The sequence below is a fragment of the Ochotona curzoniae genome, unplaced genomic scaffold, assembly GCF_017591425.1.
Source record: "Ochotona curzoniae isolate NIBS_2020 unplaced genomic scaffold, NIBS_Ocur_1.0 contig_2404, whole genome shotgun sequence".
Taxonomy (NCBI): Eukaryota; Metazoa; Chordata; class Mammalia; order Lagomorpha; family Ochotonidae; genus Ochotona; species Ochotona curzoniae.
In genome coordinates this window covers 9,387,219-9,405,129 of record NW_024465451.1, presented here as the reverse complement: position 1 = coordinate 9,405,129, position 17,911 = coordinate 9,387,219, and the positions used below count along the sequence as shown (strand labels likewise).

Genomic DNA, 17,911 nt, shown 5'->3' with positions numbered 1-17,911 from the left:
GTTCTATTGGGGGCCTCCTCATGTGCCAGGCTAATCACCCAGCTTATCGGCAGCATCCTGGGCTCAAAGTGACTGCGGGGAAACCCTGCTTCTCTGGGTTCTCCTCTTCCCAGGACTGAGGTCCAAGTCTCACCTCTGCTTGCAGCCATTCTTTATCTGACTGTCAGCCGGGCCCAGTGACTGTGAACTTGGGCTGTGGAATGAGACCAGGGCAGCGGAACCTTGGTGGAGGGACGGTATTCCCTTGTCCCTGCCTCACTGGGCTCAGCCTTTCGTCTGTAGACCCTGGGGGCCTCAGAGCTGGCTCGGGCCTTTGCTGGGCATACAGGTCCCCAAGGCATGGCAGATGCTGCCATGAGTGGGGGCTGCCAAGAAGCAGGTGTGTGGGGGCGGCAGGACCCCGGGCTGGTGTCCCCCGACCTTGGCAGAGCTTGTGGACTGTACTCGTGACTGCGCAACTCTCTGTGAAGATGAAAAGCAGACTGTGGGAGAGACGGGACCAGGGGAACCCACGGGAGCGTGATGAGATCTGTGAACCCCACAGTGCCAGCATCACCACCCCTGGGCCAGTGTCACTTGCGGTTCCCAGGCCTCCAGCCACCCTCCTCCACTGCCTTGTGCCCACCCGTGGGGAGCTGCACTCCACGTGGGACTCAGGGCTGCAGATGAGGAAACCGAGGCTGGGCAGGGGGTGGTACTTGGCCCTTAGCCTCTAGATGCATCTGCGGCAAGGCCGGCACCCATGAGCGACCTTCTCTGCTCTCTGTCTCAGGGCTCAGCGTGGATCCTGGCCTGGCTGGGCTGCTGGGGCAGCGGGCCCCACGTTCCCGCCAGCCCTTCATGGTCACGTTCTTCAGGGCCAGCCCGAGTCCTGGGCGCGCCCCTCGGGCCCTGAGGCCCCTGAAGAGGAGGCAGCCAAAAAGAACCAATGAGCTACCGCACACCCACAAGCTGCCAGGGATCTTTGGTGAGGCTGGCAGGCCCAAGGCAGGCGGGCTCCTGGGGAGTGGGGTGGGTAAGACTGGGGCGCCGCCCCCCCGCAGGCTCTCTGCATGCTGCAAGCCCTTGTTCCTCTCCTGCCTCCTTTCCTGACCCTGTCCTGTGCCCAGATGCACACTGATGGCGGCTACTGCCTTCAGCCTCTGAACTCTGTCCTGGCTGTCCCTGTCACCTACTGTCCCCTCCTCTTCTCCCCGTGGAGCCTTTGTCAGACTCAGCTACCTTTTCCTTGGGCAGCTGTGGCTCCCCCCCCCCCCCCCCGGCCCTGAGACCCTCTGTTCTGGCCCAGACCAGCTATGCCAAGGTCAGTCCTTGGGGGTCAGGCCAGGACCTGCCCCCATATCCTCCTGCACCAGGAGCTGGCCCCTGGGCTGGCCTTGACTTGAGCCCCTGTGGAGTGGGCATGCTAGGTGAGGGGGGCCGGGCAAGAGGAGCCACAGGATGGCCAAGGGTCTTGCTGGGCTGGCCTGGGGCATCAGAGGCCGGGGAGTCAGGGTTGAGATGTGCTCCTTGGCAGCAGCTGGGTCATGGAAGGTTCTGAGCTGCGTCCCAGCAGCACTGGGGCCCCAGGGATGGCTTTATGAGAGCCATTGGTTAGTTCATTGTTCATTGTCAAATGTGCCCATGAGGACAACATCCCCTGAACCTCTGAGATGACCTTGACCATCTGTCCCCACAGATGCTGTCCATGGCTCCAGTGGCCGGCAGGTTTGCCGCCGGCATGAGCTCTACGTCAGCTTCCGGGACCTTGGCTGGCTGGTAATTGGTGACTCTGCTCCTTTTCACTCAGCGACTGTCCCCACCTAGAGGTCCCGTGGCTCTCCAGGGGGAAGGGCATTGATTTGGTGTTTTTCTTCTGGGAGTCTATACTATGTAAAGTGATACTGTGGTACTTTCATGTGAATTTAACTGTGACGCTGAAGCTGATCCAAGCCTGGGCCGAGGAAGCTGTCAGGTGTCCGGATGCTGATCTGTGCCCTGTGGATCCGCTGGGAGTGCAGCCCCAGATGGCTTGGCGGGGCAGGCTGGGGAGGCGGGGCAAGGATGGAGGGTGATGGGGACAGAGCTGGGGCCCAGCCCTCCTGAGCAGGGTCTCCAGGAGGATGGAGGGCGGTGGTGTGGGGAGGGCTGTGGCTCAGGGAGGAGGCTGGGCTCACCTTCCCCGTTGCCTCTCTCCCCAGGACTGGGTCATCGCCCCCCAGGGCTACTCAGCTTATTACTGTGAGGGTGAATGTGTCTTCCCGCTGGACTCCTGCATGAACGCCACCAACCACGCCATCCTACAGTCCCTGGTCAGTACTGCAGCATCCAGGGAGGGCGGAGCAGGCCAGATCAGCGTGTCCAGCTAGGGGAGTGACAACTGCTTTATTCTCCCTAAATGGCTTCAATAGCCAGGCTTGGACCAGTTCAAAGCCAGGAGCCAGGAATTTTGTTTGTGTCTCCCACATGGATTGTGGGGACTAGGCACTTGGATTTTGTTCTACTGCTTTCCCAGATGGTTAGCAGGGAGCTGGATAGGAAGAATAGAAGCTGGGACTGAAAGCTCAAATGGCATGCTGGCTTTGCAGACAGTGGCTTAACCTTCTGAGTCACAATGTGGACTCCTGAAAAGATTTAACTTTATTTATTTTAGTTTTTTTTTATTTGAAAGGCAGAGTTACACAGACAAAAGGAGAGAGAGCTTCCCATTCACTGGCTTATTCCCCAAATAGCCACAATGGATGGATGGAGCTGAGCCAATCTGAACCCGAGAGCCTGGAGCTTCCTCTGGGTCTCCCATGTGGATACACAGGCCCAAGGACTTGAGCCATCCTTTGCTACCTTCCCAGGCCACAAGCAGGGAATTTAATTAGAAGTGGAGGAGCTGGAGCTAGAACTGGTACCCATATGAGATATTAGTGCCACAAGTGAAAGACTAGCTTACTACACTACAGCATCAGCCCCTAATTTTATATTTTTAATCTGCAGAGATGAGAGACAAAGAGAGACAGAGAGAGGGATTCCCCACCTACTGGTTATTCTCCAATCACCTGCAACATGTAGGCCTAGGCTAGACTGAAGCTAGCAGGTGGGAACTCCAGCGGGGAACTCCATGTGGGTCTCCCATGAGTGGCAAGAACCCAATCACTTGAGCGCTCATTGCAGCTTCGCAGGGTCTGTCTGACCAGACATCTGAGTCAGGAGCGAGAGCTGAGGATGGGACCCAGATACTCTGACATGGCATGTAGCTTGCCAGTGTTGGGGCAGCTTCCAGCGATGAGGCTCCAGGTGTGAGCTTCTCCCAGGCCACTGTCCCTGGGACATTAAGGCTCAGCCACAGCCTGATGCCAGACCTGCCGTGACTCCATGATCTGCCAGGTAGCAGACCACATGGCCACTGCCCTCTAGGGTCCCAGGTGCACAGTGTACAGGGGACTGACCACAGGGTTGTCCTCGTCTGGGGACATAAATGAACAGTGCTGGGTTGGGAGTAGGCAGGAGGCTGTAAGAGCCCAGGACCTGTGGTTCCTGGCCTGTTGGCCTGGACAGCTGTGCCAAGTGCCTGGTTTGGGCCCTGAGTGGGCGGAGGGCAGATCTGCATATTAGCACCTGCCTTGGTCACAGGAAACTAACATGGGAGGTTGAGAACCATCCTGAGACAGATCAGGGTGAGGAGCAGGTGGGAGCTGCAGGTCACTGATGCCCCCACCTGCATCCACATTGGCCAGGTGCACCTGATGAAGCCAGATGCAGTCCCCAAGGCGTGCTGTGCACCCACCAAGCTGAGCGCCACCTCCGTGCTCTACTACGACAGCAGCAACAACGTCATCCTGCGGAAGCACCGCAACATGGTGGTCAAGGCCTGCGGCTGCCATTGAGCCTGACTGCCACCCACTGCAGCCAGCGCTCCCCAGTCCCTCGACATCCGAGTCAGGCCCCCAGGGGACTTATGTCCTCTACCCAGGCAAGGACAGTCTTAGGCCCAGCCAGGCATGGTTGGTGGGGAGGGTACTCAAGCCTCCTGTTCCTGCTTCTCCCTTCTTCCTGCCAGGGTTTAGTCCCCTGGGGGCCTTCATTTTCCCCTTCTTCTGCTTGAAGTTGCTGAGGTCATCCTGCCACCAGGCCTGGCAGTCTCATCCAGTGGCGTCCTACTCCAGCCCCTACACCCCCTAGGTGTGGACTTTTGTCTCTTTGTGGCTGGCAAGTAACCCCTGCCTAACAACCTAGTTATATCCAGTACCAGCCCAGACTGCAGGCAGATGCGGGATGATTGGGGAATCACTTGGAGCCTGGGACTGACTGCGTGGGCTTTGGTGGAGATGGGGTTTGGGCTGTCCTTGGGTTGCCTTCTGGGAGTTTTGCACCTGGGAGTTTTCTCGAGAAGAAAGCTGAATCAGGGACCGCCCTCAGGGCTGTGTCTTCATGCATCTGAATCCAAAGCACTGGCCACAGATGGACAGGTGGGGCTTGCTCAGGAGAAAGCTCAGTGGACAAGATTGGTTAATTCAAAAGCCAAGGGTCCGTACTGCCCAGGGCTTCCTGCCTTGGGTCGGCTGCTGGCTGCCACAGGGCAGAACATGCTGAATATGGACATTTCGCTTTGGAGAAATACACATCCTGGCTTCCAACTCACTGAAGTCTCTGTTCATGCCTGGGCCCACAAGGGAAAGGTCCCATTTCATTGAGCATAGTGGCATGGGCGGCCCGCCATGATGGTAGGCCGCAGAATACCCTGATCTCCATTCCCTTCTGTGGGCAGACAGCAATAATCCATCTTGACACTCCTTCCAACTACATCTGCCCATGTCAGCACAGGACTTCAGCATCCACTGCCAACTGATTGGCCCCCAGGAAGTGCAAACTGTGTGCTGTCCTCTGCCACTAGTGATGCAGCCTCTGGGCAGGTCTGGCACAGGGCCAGGGGCTTGTCAGCACCTGCCGTGGGTACCAAGTTGTCACAAACAAGGCCAGTCCCTTGAGTCTGTGTCACCCTGCGTGTAGAAGAGCCCTGTCCTCTTTCTCAGACCTGTGAGTCAAAGGGAAGGCCCCTGTCCCCGGACAGGCGGTAATTAGGCCGAGCTGGGTGGGGAGCCTCGTCTCAGCCTCCACTGTTCCGGAAACCGCTGTGCTCCCTGCAGGAGCGCTGGGAGTTGTGGTGTTTATTTGATTTCTGACTCGCAAAGCCTATAATTTACCTGCTGGGACAGACAGAGTCCAACTGTCTGGACTCTGTCATTAAAGTAGATTCTGGGTCCACCCTGACCACAGGCACACCCAGCTGAGGTAGGACTGCTGCAGTCCCAAGGATGCGTCTTTTGTTCATGCTGCATATCCCTGAGGATGGGCTGTAGGGAAGGGGTAGGGGGCTGGGGCCATGCTGTGGGGCGGCTCTCCTGCACCTGCAAAGGCTTCTCTGTGCAGGTGCCGAGGGAGAGGAAACCCTGCTCAACCCCACCACCCCTCAGCCTGCCATGCACACAGATGGCAGGTCCAGCCTGCCTGCACCTCATGAGTTCCCTGGCAGCGTAGGGCTCCCAGGCTTGGCATGGAGGAAAGGACATGTGACTCATGTAGGAGTGTCCTTACCTGGGGCTCCACTTTCTACCTGAAAGCTGAGGGAGTCGCCTCATTTGATCTCCAAAGGGCCCTTAGATCTGTCAGCCAAGCCTTTTCTCACACTGAGCCCTTTTGGGGCCAGGTGGCTGTCCCTTACAGGAGCTGGTGCTCACCATTCTTCTGGCCCATCAAGTCATGCCTGGCAGGAACTAATAGGACTCGCAATCTTCTTTTTTCATGCAGAACAACTGAAAAACAGTAAGGTCTCACCTACTTAACCAGGCCTTCAGACTTCAAGTGATTTCTGCCATCCAGATAGTTAGCAAGTGAAATCAAACAGAAAGAGCCCTGGAGCAGCAACTGGACACAAAAGCCACACATTTCCTCCCATGAGTGAGTTGTTTGCTGAGCCCAGCATGGCGTTGAGGTGGGTGGCCCAGGCTGGCAGCATGGGCATCGCCATTTCTCTTTTCCTTGCTCAAGGCATGGCCTGATTATCTGGTTGTGTCAGACTAAAAAGAAGGTTCCGTGGGAGTGGTCAGATCCAATCCACTGACCCTGATGAGGAATCAGTGAGCTAACAAGAAGGGAAGATACAGACAATAACAGGCTCCCACGTGCCCAGGAGCAGGGGCCCTTGCACTGCCATCCTGTCCCGGAGGCTGTGGCATCGGGTTAGTGGTATCCAAGATATGGAAGGAAGATGTTCTAGAGAAATTCCTAACAGGAAAGGCAGCATAGCCAGAGTCCATGTTGTCTGAGACACTAGGACCCCAAACACCACCCAGGGCCTCTGCGACAACTTGAATAGGGATACTCTCCTACTCATAGGGTGTCCTGCTACTAGGGGAAGGTCTTAGGCTAGCACCTGATTCACTTAAAATTTTTCCCATTTTTTCCTCCAAACCACAAACTATAAATCAAATCACCAGTTTCATGGCTCAGATAAGAACTGGTGATTTCATGTGTAGGATTTTTTCCTTAAGCTCAACATGCAAATGTTAAGGACACTCCAGAAAGTTCTACAAATTTGGGATCGTGCTGTATTCTATAAATCTGTGATGTGCTTTTCCTCCTTTATTATATAGTGAAAGTTTCCCTGTTAATAAAGTTTTTTTTTTGAAACATGGCTCTCCAGTTTCCTGTTGTCACCAGATTCAAACTGTTACTACTGGTCATTCTGTAGTTCCTTCTTTGCATTGCTGTGCCAGGTGCCTGCATTCAAGGGCAGGCATGAGATGGACAGAGTCGCCGCGTCCAGCTCTGGCCTATGCCTTTGTACAGCCACTCCACTGGTACTGAATGTCTTAGTAAGTGGATGTGTGTGTTTCGTGCAGAAGACTGCTTCTGTCCTGGAGCTTGGGAACAGGAGTCGAGGAGTCCCAAGAAAAGCAGCCTGGTTCTTCGGGGTGCAGAAAGGGTCCCTTCACGTCCTTAGTCCACTCCCCGGACAAGCTTGGGTTCTCCCTGGCTGTCAGGTTTGTGCCACAAGCAGCTGAAACACACTATGGGGCATGCTTTTTCCCAGGCCTTGGGGTCTGTCTCCCTTCCTGCCTCAAAGAGTAGGACCGTTTCTGGTGTCTCCTCACGGAGACCCAGGACAGTCATGGGGACCATGACTATGTCTCCCCTCAGGGCACGAACCCCAGCTATCCCCTCCTCACAGGCATAATGGAGGTCCAGTCCCATGACATCAGCATGGGCATAGTGTTGCCACACCATCATAGATGGCCTCCTATCACCTAGGCCTTGGTTTGCCTAGCCGGGGCTTTGCTGTGGACTCCAGACTTGCCGAGCCTGCAGGCCTGCCCACCGGCCTCCACCTTACCAGGCTCTCAGAGAGGGTTGGCTGCACTAAGCTCCTCTCTTGGTTCCCAGGTAAGCCCTAAAGTCAGTACTGTCATGCCCAGCTTGACAAATGCCTGTGACTGGCCTCTCAGCCAGCTTGTGCATGGAGGGGGCACTGTTGAGTATACCGTGCATCCCAACATGAGGAGATAGAAAAAAGAAATCCAGTTGACTGCTGCAAAGCTCTAGGTGAGTCTGACCTACGCACACAGGGGCCAGCGTAGGGTCAGCATGTCACCCCCTCCCAGGAGAGGTTAGGATTCGGAATGGTCTCCGTAAAATCCTCTCACTTCAGGCTTTGGGAAGGTGATGGGTGCATATCCTAAAGCAACGTGGCCGGGTTGTGATGCCCACTTTCTGGTCAAGTACCAGTTCAGAAATGTCTGTGGAGATTTTTTCAATGGATTAAAATGAGAGTATTTCTGCAAGTTGGAAACATGACAGATTTTGTAGCTTTTCCAGATAATTTTTGAAGTACCCTGGTATTTATGTCAGTAGAATGAATAAAATAGGTTACCCTCCAAGTGAGTGGCTCTCACTCAACCAGCTGAAAGCCTTCAGGGACAGTGAGAGACATTCTGCATCCAGACCTAAACCTGCATCATCAGTCTGTCCCCGAGTCTCCAGCCTGGATCATGCCCTGCAGATTTGACTTGCCATGTTCTATGCCTGCAGGAGCCAATCTCTTAAGAGCAATCTTTTCCCCTCTGTAAATATATACACATCCCACTGGTTCTTCAGAGCACCTCCCCACACACAGTCCACAGACCATACAGTGTCTATCACCAACTATTCACTCTGCATTGCAGTGAGGAAGTCAACAGTGTGGAAACAAACAGCTGGGGATGTGTTCCAATAAAATTTTATTCACAAAAACAGGCAGTAGGTCGGCTTAAGTCCTGGTAGTTTGCTGACTTCCTATCTCCCGATAAGCAAGTGCGGCTCCTGGCACAGAGACTGCACTTTGGCTGTAGCATTAAAAAAATCTGCATAATGGAAAAGCACAAAATAAATGTGTGATCACTGGTGAGTACACCTGCTACGAGGCCAACAGCATGAGGTCTGGAGCAGAGGCTACGGAAGACAGGAGGCACCCCTGTATGATCTCCCGGTCTTGACAGTTCACCTGGTATCAAAAAGACCTGGCTGACTTGAAGGGAAATAGAATCTACGGGAAGGATATCAGATCCTGAGCACTTCTCAGCCTGTCTGGAGCAGGGGGGCAGTTAGCCACAGATATAATCTCTGACAACCTCTAGGACCTGGCCAAAGGTGGCAGTCTGAGGACAAGGGTTTATTTTGGCAGAGAAAAAACTCTGGGGGTCCCATGGGCAGGGGCACCTGCACTGGCTTCTTCCACACTGGCTGCTCCTGGCTGCAGCCACACTGGGATGTCCAGGCTTTGTCTGCAGGAGCTACTCCAGGCTGGCCCTGAGGACTCAGGCCATGAGCGCTTTTCCATGTGGGTCCCTGAGACTTTGACTGCTTCCTGGGCACGCAGGGCAAGGGCAGAGAGGAGGGCAGGAGGGTGCCAGCTCACGCCAATTCGCCGCAGTCCGCGATGATCACCTTCTGTTTGGGCTTCCCATCCTTGCTGCCCTGGGCCTTGGTGGGAAGAGCAGGAGAGAAGTCAGGGCCATGCAGGTGGGGAATGAAGACTGGCTTGGGCACCCCAGCCCCAGTGTCCACCCCAGCCTAGAACCTTCCACCCCAGGACAGGACTGTTAGGAGAAGCTGCTTCAGCCCAATCCTTCCAGCAGGGGCCGGGTCCCTGCCACTCACCTCAATCTGCCGCAACACATCCAGGCCTTCAGTAACCTCCCCAAACACCACATGCTTGCCATCTAGCCAGTCTGTCTTGTCACACGTCAGGAAGAATTGGGAGCCATTGGTGTTAGGGCCAGAGTTAGCCATGGAGAGGAGGCCTGAGAGAAAAGTGGGAGTTGGTCAGCACCCGCGCCCCAAAAAACGCAGGTGCAGCCTGTCGGCAACCACAGCCACACAGGCTGGGACTCTGGGATGCACAGAGCACGTGGATATGGCCACCTTGTCCTCCACTCAGCTGATGGTGAAGCAGGATGGGCAGGTTGTTTCAATCATTTTATACTGGCTTGTTTCATTTATTCGTTTAACAATTACTAAGTGTCTTCTATGAAAACAGAATGTCTAGGACAAGTGGGTCTCCATGGGGTTTGTTCTGCCCTTAAGAGTTCTTTGGAAACCTGAATGAATTTCTGACTGTCAGCGATACTGTGAGGTGGTGGGCATGAGGGAAAATGGTTAAGACATTGCCTGGGATGCTCACATTTTCACCAGAGGTCAAGGCTCTGGCTTCCACGTGGCCCAGCCTTGGCCACTGTGGCCATATAGAAAGTGAATTAGTGGATGGAAGATATCTCTCTCTTTGTAATGCTGACCTTACAATAAATAAATTTCTTTTTTTTTTTTTTTTAAAAAAAAAGATACTGATATGATGTTGAGTATTAAAGAAAAATGTTTAAAACTATCTGTACCTAAGACCTATTTCTCCTATATACACAAGCCCAATATTCTGGAGGTTTTCTGCTTTGTTTTATAGGGACATTCCTGGGAATAGTGTTTTTTAAAATTTGGACTCTAATCAACTTCATCTACCTGTTCTCCCAATTACATCACCAACAATACTGTTTATCATACGCAAGTGCCGGTTGACACCCTGTCTACACTGCTAAGTGTACATGTGCACACATTTGAATGCTCATTGTGTCTCTGGGCATGGCTGTACCTAAACACACACATCCTGAGGCACGCACTTGTTCATTACAATGCCCTTTCCTGTGATGTATTCTTTTCAACCAGTTACAGGGTGTTACTGAGTTAAAATAATGGAATACATTGCACTTGCTAAAAATTTGAATAAATTAATTAAAAAACCTCTATGGTAAAAGTTAGTGTCAAACACATATGTCAGAATGCTTTTAGGGCATACTCAAGAAAAATAAAACATATGACATTAACTTTAAAAAATGACATGGGTAGGCTGGACACACTGCCTGTGCACAGTGAAGAGCAGTGCCACAAACCATCAGTTAGGAAAATAGAGCACAAGAAACACGGCTCTGTGGGGAACAGGAGACTGCGCCCTGAGCCTGCTCCGCTTCTAAGGGTGAGGAAAAGGAAGAGACAACAAAGAAGGGAAATGCAGCCAACTAGACGAGGGCCGAGCCCTGCCAGGAGTGGGACATCAAGGAGCTCAGTGTTAATAAATTAATTACTTAGAACAGGGGAGAAAGGAAGACTCATCTTCCATTCACTGGCTCCCTCCCCAGATGGCTGCTGTAACAGCCAGATCTGGGCTGGGCTGAAGCTGGGAGCTGGAACTCAGATTTCCCATGTGGGTGCCAAGGGCCCACATACTTAGGTCACCTTCAGCTGCCCTGCCAGGTGCATTAGTAGGGAGCTGGATCAAAAGTAAAGTGCCCAGGACTTCAAACTGTACTAGGATAGGGGATTCCTGTGTCCCAACTGGTAGCTTAACCTACTGTGTCACATCACTGGCCTGATGTCATCTTTGGTAAAAGGGGCTTCAATGAGAGGTGGGCCTGAAATCTGGGTGGAAGCGCTTAGAAAGGCAGTATGTGTAAGCCACTTTTCCAGGATGTTTTGCTAAAAAGTAAACTAGAAGGGGAGAAGGCCCAAGGATGCCTCTGGTCAGAGATACTGGACCCCGGGGCAGAGGATTACAGGAGGCAGAAATGGACTCCTGCAGAAGGCCAGGTCTTCAGTAGGGCTGAGGCAGGGGAGCCTGTCATGCGTGGACAGTTCTTCTGAAACGAGAGGGAAGTCAGCATGCCCATGCAGACAGAGACAGGAAAGAAAACAGCATCAACACCTCTGATTGGGACATAGCATAACTTGGGAAATTGAGTCAGGCTGCCAAGCATTTCACCCACAAAATTGTAGACGTAACTTTCAAGTGGGATTATTCAGTACAATTCTGTGTTGTTGCTGCCTTTTTCCCTCCTCTAGCTGCTGGGGGACCATCCACTGAGAGTTTACTAGAGTAAGTTTGACTGGGGTGGGGTGAGAGAGACAGCGACATTTAGGACAGAGGGAGAGCTTACAACAGCAGACCACAGAACGAAGCGAGGCTAACAGGGCGTGCAAACACAGTAGGCAGATGGTGGACAGCACAGGGTGTGAGCAAGCCGGTCCTCTGTGGTGGGGCTGGGTGCGTCTCCCTTGCCCAGCAGTGGGTCTCCCCTAGACTACCTGTCCACGACCACAGTCCATGCGTCCAGCCTGCACAGCCATCCTGCCCTGGCCCAGGCTCATGCGTCACTACACTGAGAGGCTCCTACCTGGTCCTGTGTGTTTGAGGATGAAGTTTTCATCATCAAACTTCTTCCCGTAGATGGACTTGCCCCCGGTGCCATTGTGGTTTGTGAAATCACCACCTTGGCACATGAACTGGGGGATGATACGGTGGAAGCTGCTCCCCTTGAAGCCAAAGCCTTTCTCATGGGTGCACAGGCAACGGAAGTTCTCTGGGGTGAGGAAGAAAAAATTGCTACAGTTTAAAAGCAACACATGGTTAAATGCTTGTACAGTCATCTCCTAAGGTTGGTCATGGTATCATGTTCAATATCCAGAATATACAATACTCAAAACTTAACAATAAATAAAGATAACTTAGTTAATGAATAGGCCAAAGAGTTAAATAGGATTTCTCCATAAAAGATATACAAATGGCCAAGAAATATATTAAAAATGCCTATATCATTAGCCATTAAGGCAGCCTTCCAGTTACAGAATCTATACAGGGAAGTGTTTTCAGAAGCTACTAATTCTTTCTTTTCAAGTAGGAAGCCAAAAGACAAAGCTTAAAATGAAAAAACTAGGAAGCAGCAATATAAGTGTACAATTACACGAAGTAAAAACTATAGGAACTGGCTAAAAGTCAAAATGAGCTGCCTGCAAGGAGCAGCAAATGGTGGCTGGGAGGAACACAACACCAGGGGACAACTTAGTTTTTCAAAGTCAGCTTTGTGAAATTAACTTTCTATGTCCAGATAAAAAAATCAAATTACTGTTTCAGAGGAGACAGGCATATCAGCACAGCTTGGACATCTGCCTCCCTTGTTGTAGTGCCAGGTCTTAGTCCTGCTCTGCTTTCCATTCCAGCTTCCTGCTACTTCACCCCACGACAGAGAGCAGGACTCCTACATGGGTAACCTGGACGGAGCTCCTGCCTTCCGGCTCTGGCCTGGCCCAGTCCTAGCTGCTGCAGGTATTTGGTAAGACTGAGAAACCTCTGTCTCTGGCTTTACAATTAATTAAATAAATAAAAATTAAAAACAGTAAGTCAATGTTAAAAGAACTAGAAGCAATATTTAAGAAACTCAGCAGGGTTGGCACTGTGGCACAGCAAGTTAAGCTGTTGCTATGATCTGGCATCCTGTATCAGAGCACCACTCTGAGGCCCAGCTAGTCTGTCCTCAAGCCAGCTGTCTGCTGATGTGTCTCGGAAAGCAGCATGGCATGGCCTAAATACTTGTTGATCCACTACCTTCCACACGGGACACCACGGGAGTTCCAGGTTCCTGAATTCAGTTTAGCCTCAAACCTTAGGTGTAATAGGTTTATAGAGGTTGAGTCAGCAGATAAAAAATGTTGGTCTCTAAAAATACAGGAAAAGAAAGTAATGCACAATTATGACAGAAATTCCTGCTCTGACGCATCCTACAGCCCAAGAACTGAGCTGAGATGCTTCAAATTTTTTCTGACTCAAGTCAGAAAAAATTGTAAAGAGTAGAAGAACCGAAGTAATGCAATCCCCTGAAGTCTCACTAGTCAGGCAACAGCTTCCTGCTGGTCTGGACAGAGTTCTGCTCACCGGCTGTCATGGGCACGACATCTGAACGCAGGAGCATCTGGATGCGTCCGGCTGGCTTATTTCCAATCTTGATGTCCATGTACACCTGAGGGTTTGACCGGGCCTTTTTCGCAGGAGGCTCTCCCTAGGTATAAAAGCAAGTGTTAGAGGGAACTGCCTGCCTTCCCACACAGAAGTAAACATAATCTCCTGCAAAAAAACACACTCAGAACACACTGCCAAGTGAGCAGGTTGGAACACACGGCTGACAGGGAGGATCTTGGTGCTGACAGAGCTGCAGGAGGCAGGAGCTGTGATCATGGTACTCAGCTATATATTCAGTGACCACAGAGCCCAGCACCATCTCCCTCAACCCCATCCCTAGGCTTGCAGTCTCATCATCTTGTGTCCCTATCCTATGGTCACAGCGCGACACTCTTCTGGCTCTCAACATCTTCCGGCCCTGGTTTAGTTAATCAGACCCACTCATACGTCAGCCCCTCTGGCCTCTACATCATGCCCTGTGTAGCCACACTCTGGCCACAAGGAAGCAAGCAGGAGAGGCGGCCCAGTCTTCAGTCAGGAGGGGGAAAGAGGAGCAGCTGAGGTGTCCTCATTGTCAATAGCAATCATAAATCTGGATCACGCAGAGCTGAGCAGCTCATAACACAGGACACAACCAGGACTAGGCAGCCAAAGCTTCCTCCTTCAATTCACTCAATGCTGCCTTCACCGAGTGCTAAGAGCACATTAGTTACCCTCTCTGATTTATACCTATATTGGCACATCTCTGTCAAACCGAAAAAAAACCTCACAAGTCTCCCGTGAACAGGGCAGCCTCTCGCCTTCACTCTCACCTCCTGGCTTTCTACTTTGGGAGGCTCTGACCCTTCTTCCTCTTTATTCTCTTCAAGAGTCTTCCCCGAAAATTTCTTCAACCAGTCATCGTCCGACCAAACTGAAAGAATCAAACAAATTGTTAGTAATGTTAAGTTCTCAGTAAACTGTTAACGAACTGCTCTGGTCACAGAAGTGGAAGCCACTATGTGGCTCTTTTGGCCACAGGAGTCCCAGTGCACAGTTCCTGGGAATATGGACGGCTCCCCAGAGGTCAGTGCTCAAGTTCAGGTAGCAGGGGTAAGTACCAAAGCCATGGCCAAGGCACAGACTGTCAGACGCAGCCCTTGGTGAGGCACCTCAGGAATGGAGTGTTGAGAAAACTGGGAAAGCTAAGAGATGAGGCACGGTCTCTCTCATGGGAGAAACAATCGCTCTGGCTGTGGGAAGCTTGCGTGGTCTTAGCCAATGTGAACCGTCCATTCCTATCCACCAGAAAGCACCACTTAGTACAAGTAAACAAGGATAAAACACAAGTAAGGCCAAGCCTGGGGGCGTGACAGGGAATCTGTGGGATGCTCCCACTCACCTGGTCTAGAAGAGCCTTCCTTAATTCTCATTGGCTTGGCCAAATTGACCCGAATTGTCCGTCCAAAGAGCTCAGACTCATTCTGAAAGGATTGAAAATTTAGCTGCGTACAGTATTAGGTGAAAAGAGAACCAGGCAGCTTCCCATTTCCTTCTGAGACATGCTCATAATTTGACCTCCCTTAACAACTGTGCCCGTAATAGCAAACTATGCAATAGCACATTTTTACCACAGACTTTTCCAGGACATTGAAAGCATCTGTATAAATTCATGCTTAGTGAAGTTATCAATTATTAACTGATCTAATGCTTCATGAAATCCTGCCTCTTTTGCAAACATGCAGTTGCACAGTGCAATCAACCTGCATTGTGTTTGCAAGTTATCCCAAACATGGGCAACTGGTCAGACGGGTCAACAAGACTGACTGGGATTTACATTATTATTCAATGAGAAAGGATGCCTGAGTAAGAACTAACTTTACAAATGATCAATTGAGCAGTGAATATGTTCATATGCAGATTTTTAACCTCCTTATACCACCTTGTAACTCTAGAGGTTTGGAGAGCCAATTTGACTATGGACCCTCTGTATCACCAAAAAGCAACTCAGTTGGAAAGGCCTCTGACCATACCATGTTGTCGATAGCTGCTGCAGCATCCTGCCAAAGCAAAATACAAGCTGTAAGTTAAGATTTGCAGCTGTTTGAACACATACTCAGGAACAGTAAGACAGGAATCACTTCCACTTTTCCCATCTATGCCAAATGTATCCAGCAAGTACTTCCTGGCAGCCATTTTTTGCCCTCCCAGGATGGAAAGTGTGTTCCCCAACCCCTTGTCGACCCACAGGGGCCCGGTTGGTCCAGAGTCCGCTTGTGCCCGTGCTTGCTCGGTAGTCATATAGCTGACATTACAAGAAATAATTACCAGGTAAGAGTGTGCCTGAACAGGGCTGGGAGCTTTGCATAGCCAGAGAGACACAGCCTGACAAAGGACTGAGCTGTAACTCACAGGCTACAGTTGGAATAAGTGAGAGTTTTTTTTCACACAGCAGCTCTGGTCTCTCCACAACCATCCACTTTAGACCCAGCAACCTGACCAATGGGAGAGCAGACTCCTGGTCACCATTAACAATAATGTGCACCAAAGACTAGACACAGGTAGGTGACAATTCCTCACCTCTGCCAGCTCGAACTCAACAAAAGCAAACCCTCGGTGCTTTTCTGTAAAAAGGAAAAGACAAAACCAGGTAACTACCGTGTGAGGGAATGGGAAGCAAATGGACGGTCACAAAGAAGGTGCTGTCAGTTACTACCAAAGCAGAGACCAGAAGTTCCACACAGTCACTGGGAAGGAGGAATCACCTTCTCTGAGTCTTAAATGGCAGTTTAAGTAATAACAAATTGTGTTTTTTAGTGCACAGAACTAAATAATGAATTACATGTTTAATCTTTAAAATGAACTTTCTTCCACTGCAGCCAAGCTTTAAGCTTTAACCTCTGCATGCAAGACCACCAGAAAAACAAAAACATTTAACCCTTCAGTTACTTAGCTAAATATCCCTTCCAAACATCAACTGGATATAACATATGCCTCCTAAAGCCTGATACGAAACTCGGTCATTATCCTCAGGAGAATTCTGTTGGGGGGTGTGGGGGGGAAATACTGCCAACTTCATTAAAGAATCACCAAAGTCCCTAAGAAAGCTAATACAGCCTTACTGTCTTTGCAAGTAGACTGCCCAAGCCCAGAGGCTGAAGATCTTTCTATAGCACTCAGATGCGTCATAGGTGACAGAGCTGGGCTTAACGCTCTCACACAGGACAGCAAAGGTCAGAATAGAAAACAGGACTGCAGGTCACCTAGGTGAGTAATGATGAAGGCTTTCAAGCTGCCATGTTGACTAGCACAGCTGCCAGGAAGGAAGCAGGAAGAACACTCAGGATTTCACTGTAGCTTAAAACACATCCTCTTGGTTCTAGTTTACTGAAAAATGCATCTTAGTTCAAGATGGGAATCTGGAATGTATTTACCGCACAGTCTCAGACCACTCCTTCAACATCAAGGACACTGTCATGCTAACCAACGGAATCCAAACGCGACTGAGTTTTCTTCCTGGCCTGAGTTCTGAACCTGAGAATTGCTAAGCGAACCCACCTGTCTCATAATCCAGGGGAATCTGAATATCTGTGATGTCTCCAAAAGGAATGAAAGCAGCATGCAGGACTTTGTCGTCCACCTCCTCTGCCAGTCCACCTGCAAATAAACCAAGGGGCTTCTGAGCCACTGTCCTCCACTCCTGCAGAGGTGCCTGCGGCCCGGTGGGCATGCTAAGTCAGGGTGCTTCCCTGAGCCCTCTGAGTACACCAACACCGCCTCCCAAACAGCCCCTCAACACCCACCCACACTTACGAACCACTCTTCACCTGTCCTTCAGATCTCACCTGGTCCCAGAATTAACCTAACAGCTGCCTAACTCCATGGCCTCTAGCAATTCCACAAGGCCAATTAACATGAATCCATCACCAGATTCCCACAGGATGCAGTGCAAACTCCTTAGGTTTTTAATAACCCCAGCTCTGGACCACTCTCCAACTTCTGGTTTTCCTTCCCCAACTTGGTAAGCTTCCCCCTCATTGATTCACCTATTGTCCCCAGGGGTCAAGCTATTTCACTCCTGCGGGGTTCTGCTCTGGTCTGGCCGCCGCTTTGCATTAGAACAGCCCTGGCTCTCCTGTGGTTATCTGGCTACTTCCTGTCCATCAGCTCCGCCGTCAGCGCATGCGGAAAGGTGGCCCTCACCGTGCCAAGTGAACGGTTATTTCCCTCCGACCCCTGTCATCACTGACAGCCCCGACCACAGCACTTAGAAACCGTGCTACTGAGAGGATTCCCATGTTTTTATGTCTAGACTGGAAACTCCTTCCTTCGGCGGAAGGGCTGGAGCAGGAACTTAGCTACTGCTGGAATCACTGTTAGTAAAATGAATGGCGCGAACAATTGGCGGGTCATGATATTCCCCTATTGGGCAGACCAGGAAGGAAGCCAACGCCAAGGGCTCACATCTGAGGTTAAGCAACAGCCGCTCGCCGCCCTCCCGGGATGGAGAGACTCCCGCCCCATCCCCCCCGACCCACGGGGCTCCCGGTTCGCCCAGACTCCGCCTTGTGCCCGCGCCTGCTCACCCACGTACAGCACACGCTTGGTGGTGGCCATCTTGCTCCCGCGCTCTTCCGCCGGAAGCCGGCG

General features: G+C 51.3%; 2 protein-coding genes across 8 annotated transcripts in view; one reads left to right on the top strand and one right to left on the bottom strand.

Annotated features, from left to right (window-relative positions):
• LOC121152279 (bone morphogenetic protein 8B) overlaps positions 1-3,892 on the top strand; it is a 23,410-nt gene extending 19,518 nt beyond the window's left edge. Inside the window, exons 4-7 of one of the 2 annotated variants that reach the window (XM_040974276.1) lie at positions 773-967; positions 1,679-1,758; positions 2,181-2,291; positions 3,708-3,892. In XM_040974276.1, the coding sequence (XP_040830210.1) occupies positions 773-967; positions 1,679-1,758; positions 2,181-2,291; positions 3,708-3,857 (536 nt within the window). In that variant the 3' untranslated portion in view covers positions 3,858-3,892. Of the gene's footprint in view, positions 1-772; positions 968-1,678; positions 1,759-2,180; positions 2,322-3,707 lie in introns of both variants that reach the window. The other variant, XM_040974275.1, reaches the window with a different exon arrangement.
• Positions 1,728-17,911, bottom strand: PPIE (peptidylprolyl isomerase E). 6 transcript variants are annotated; one of them, XM_040974280.1, is made up of 11 exons: positions 17,856-17,911; positions 16,820-16,918; positions 15,842-15,885; positions 15,590-15,756; positions 15,295-15,321; positions 14,664-14,745; positions 14,095-14,195; positions 13,259-13,382; positions 11,724-11,909; positions 9,166-9,308; positions 8,230-8,988 (listed from the first exon to the last, which is right to left on the bottom strand). In XM_040974280.1, exons 5-11 carry the CDS (start codon positions 15,295-15,297, stop codon positions 8,920-8,922), a joined length of 708 nt encoding a protein of 235 aa, XP_040830214.1. In that variant the 5' UTR covers positions 15,298-15,321; positions 15,590-15,756; positions 15,842-15,885; positions 16,820-16,918; positions 17,856-17,911; the 3' UTR covers positions 8,230-8,919. The 6 variants fall into 6 exon arrangements, with proteins under 6 accessions (XP_040830212.1, XP_040830213.1, XP_040830214.1 ...); XM_040974278.1 differs by lacking the exons at positions 8,230-8,988; positions 15,590-15,756 and adding an exon at positions 1,728-1,777 and having other exon boundaries at positions 9,162-9,308; positions 17,848-17,887; XM_040974279.1 differs by lacking the exons at positions 8,230-8,988; positions 15,590-15,756 and adding an exon at positions 1,728-1,777 and having other exon boundaries at positions 9,162-9,308; positions 13,259-13,343; positions 17,848-17,887.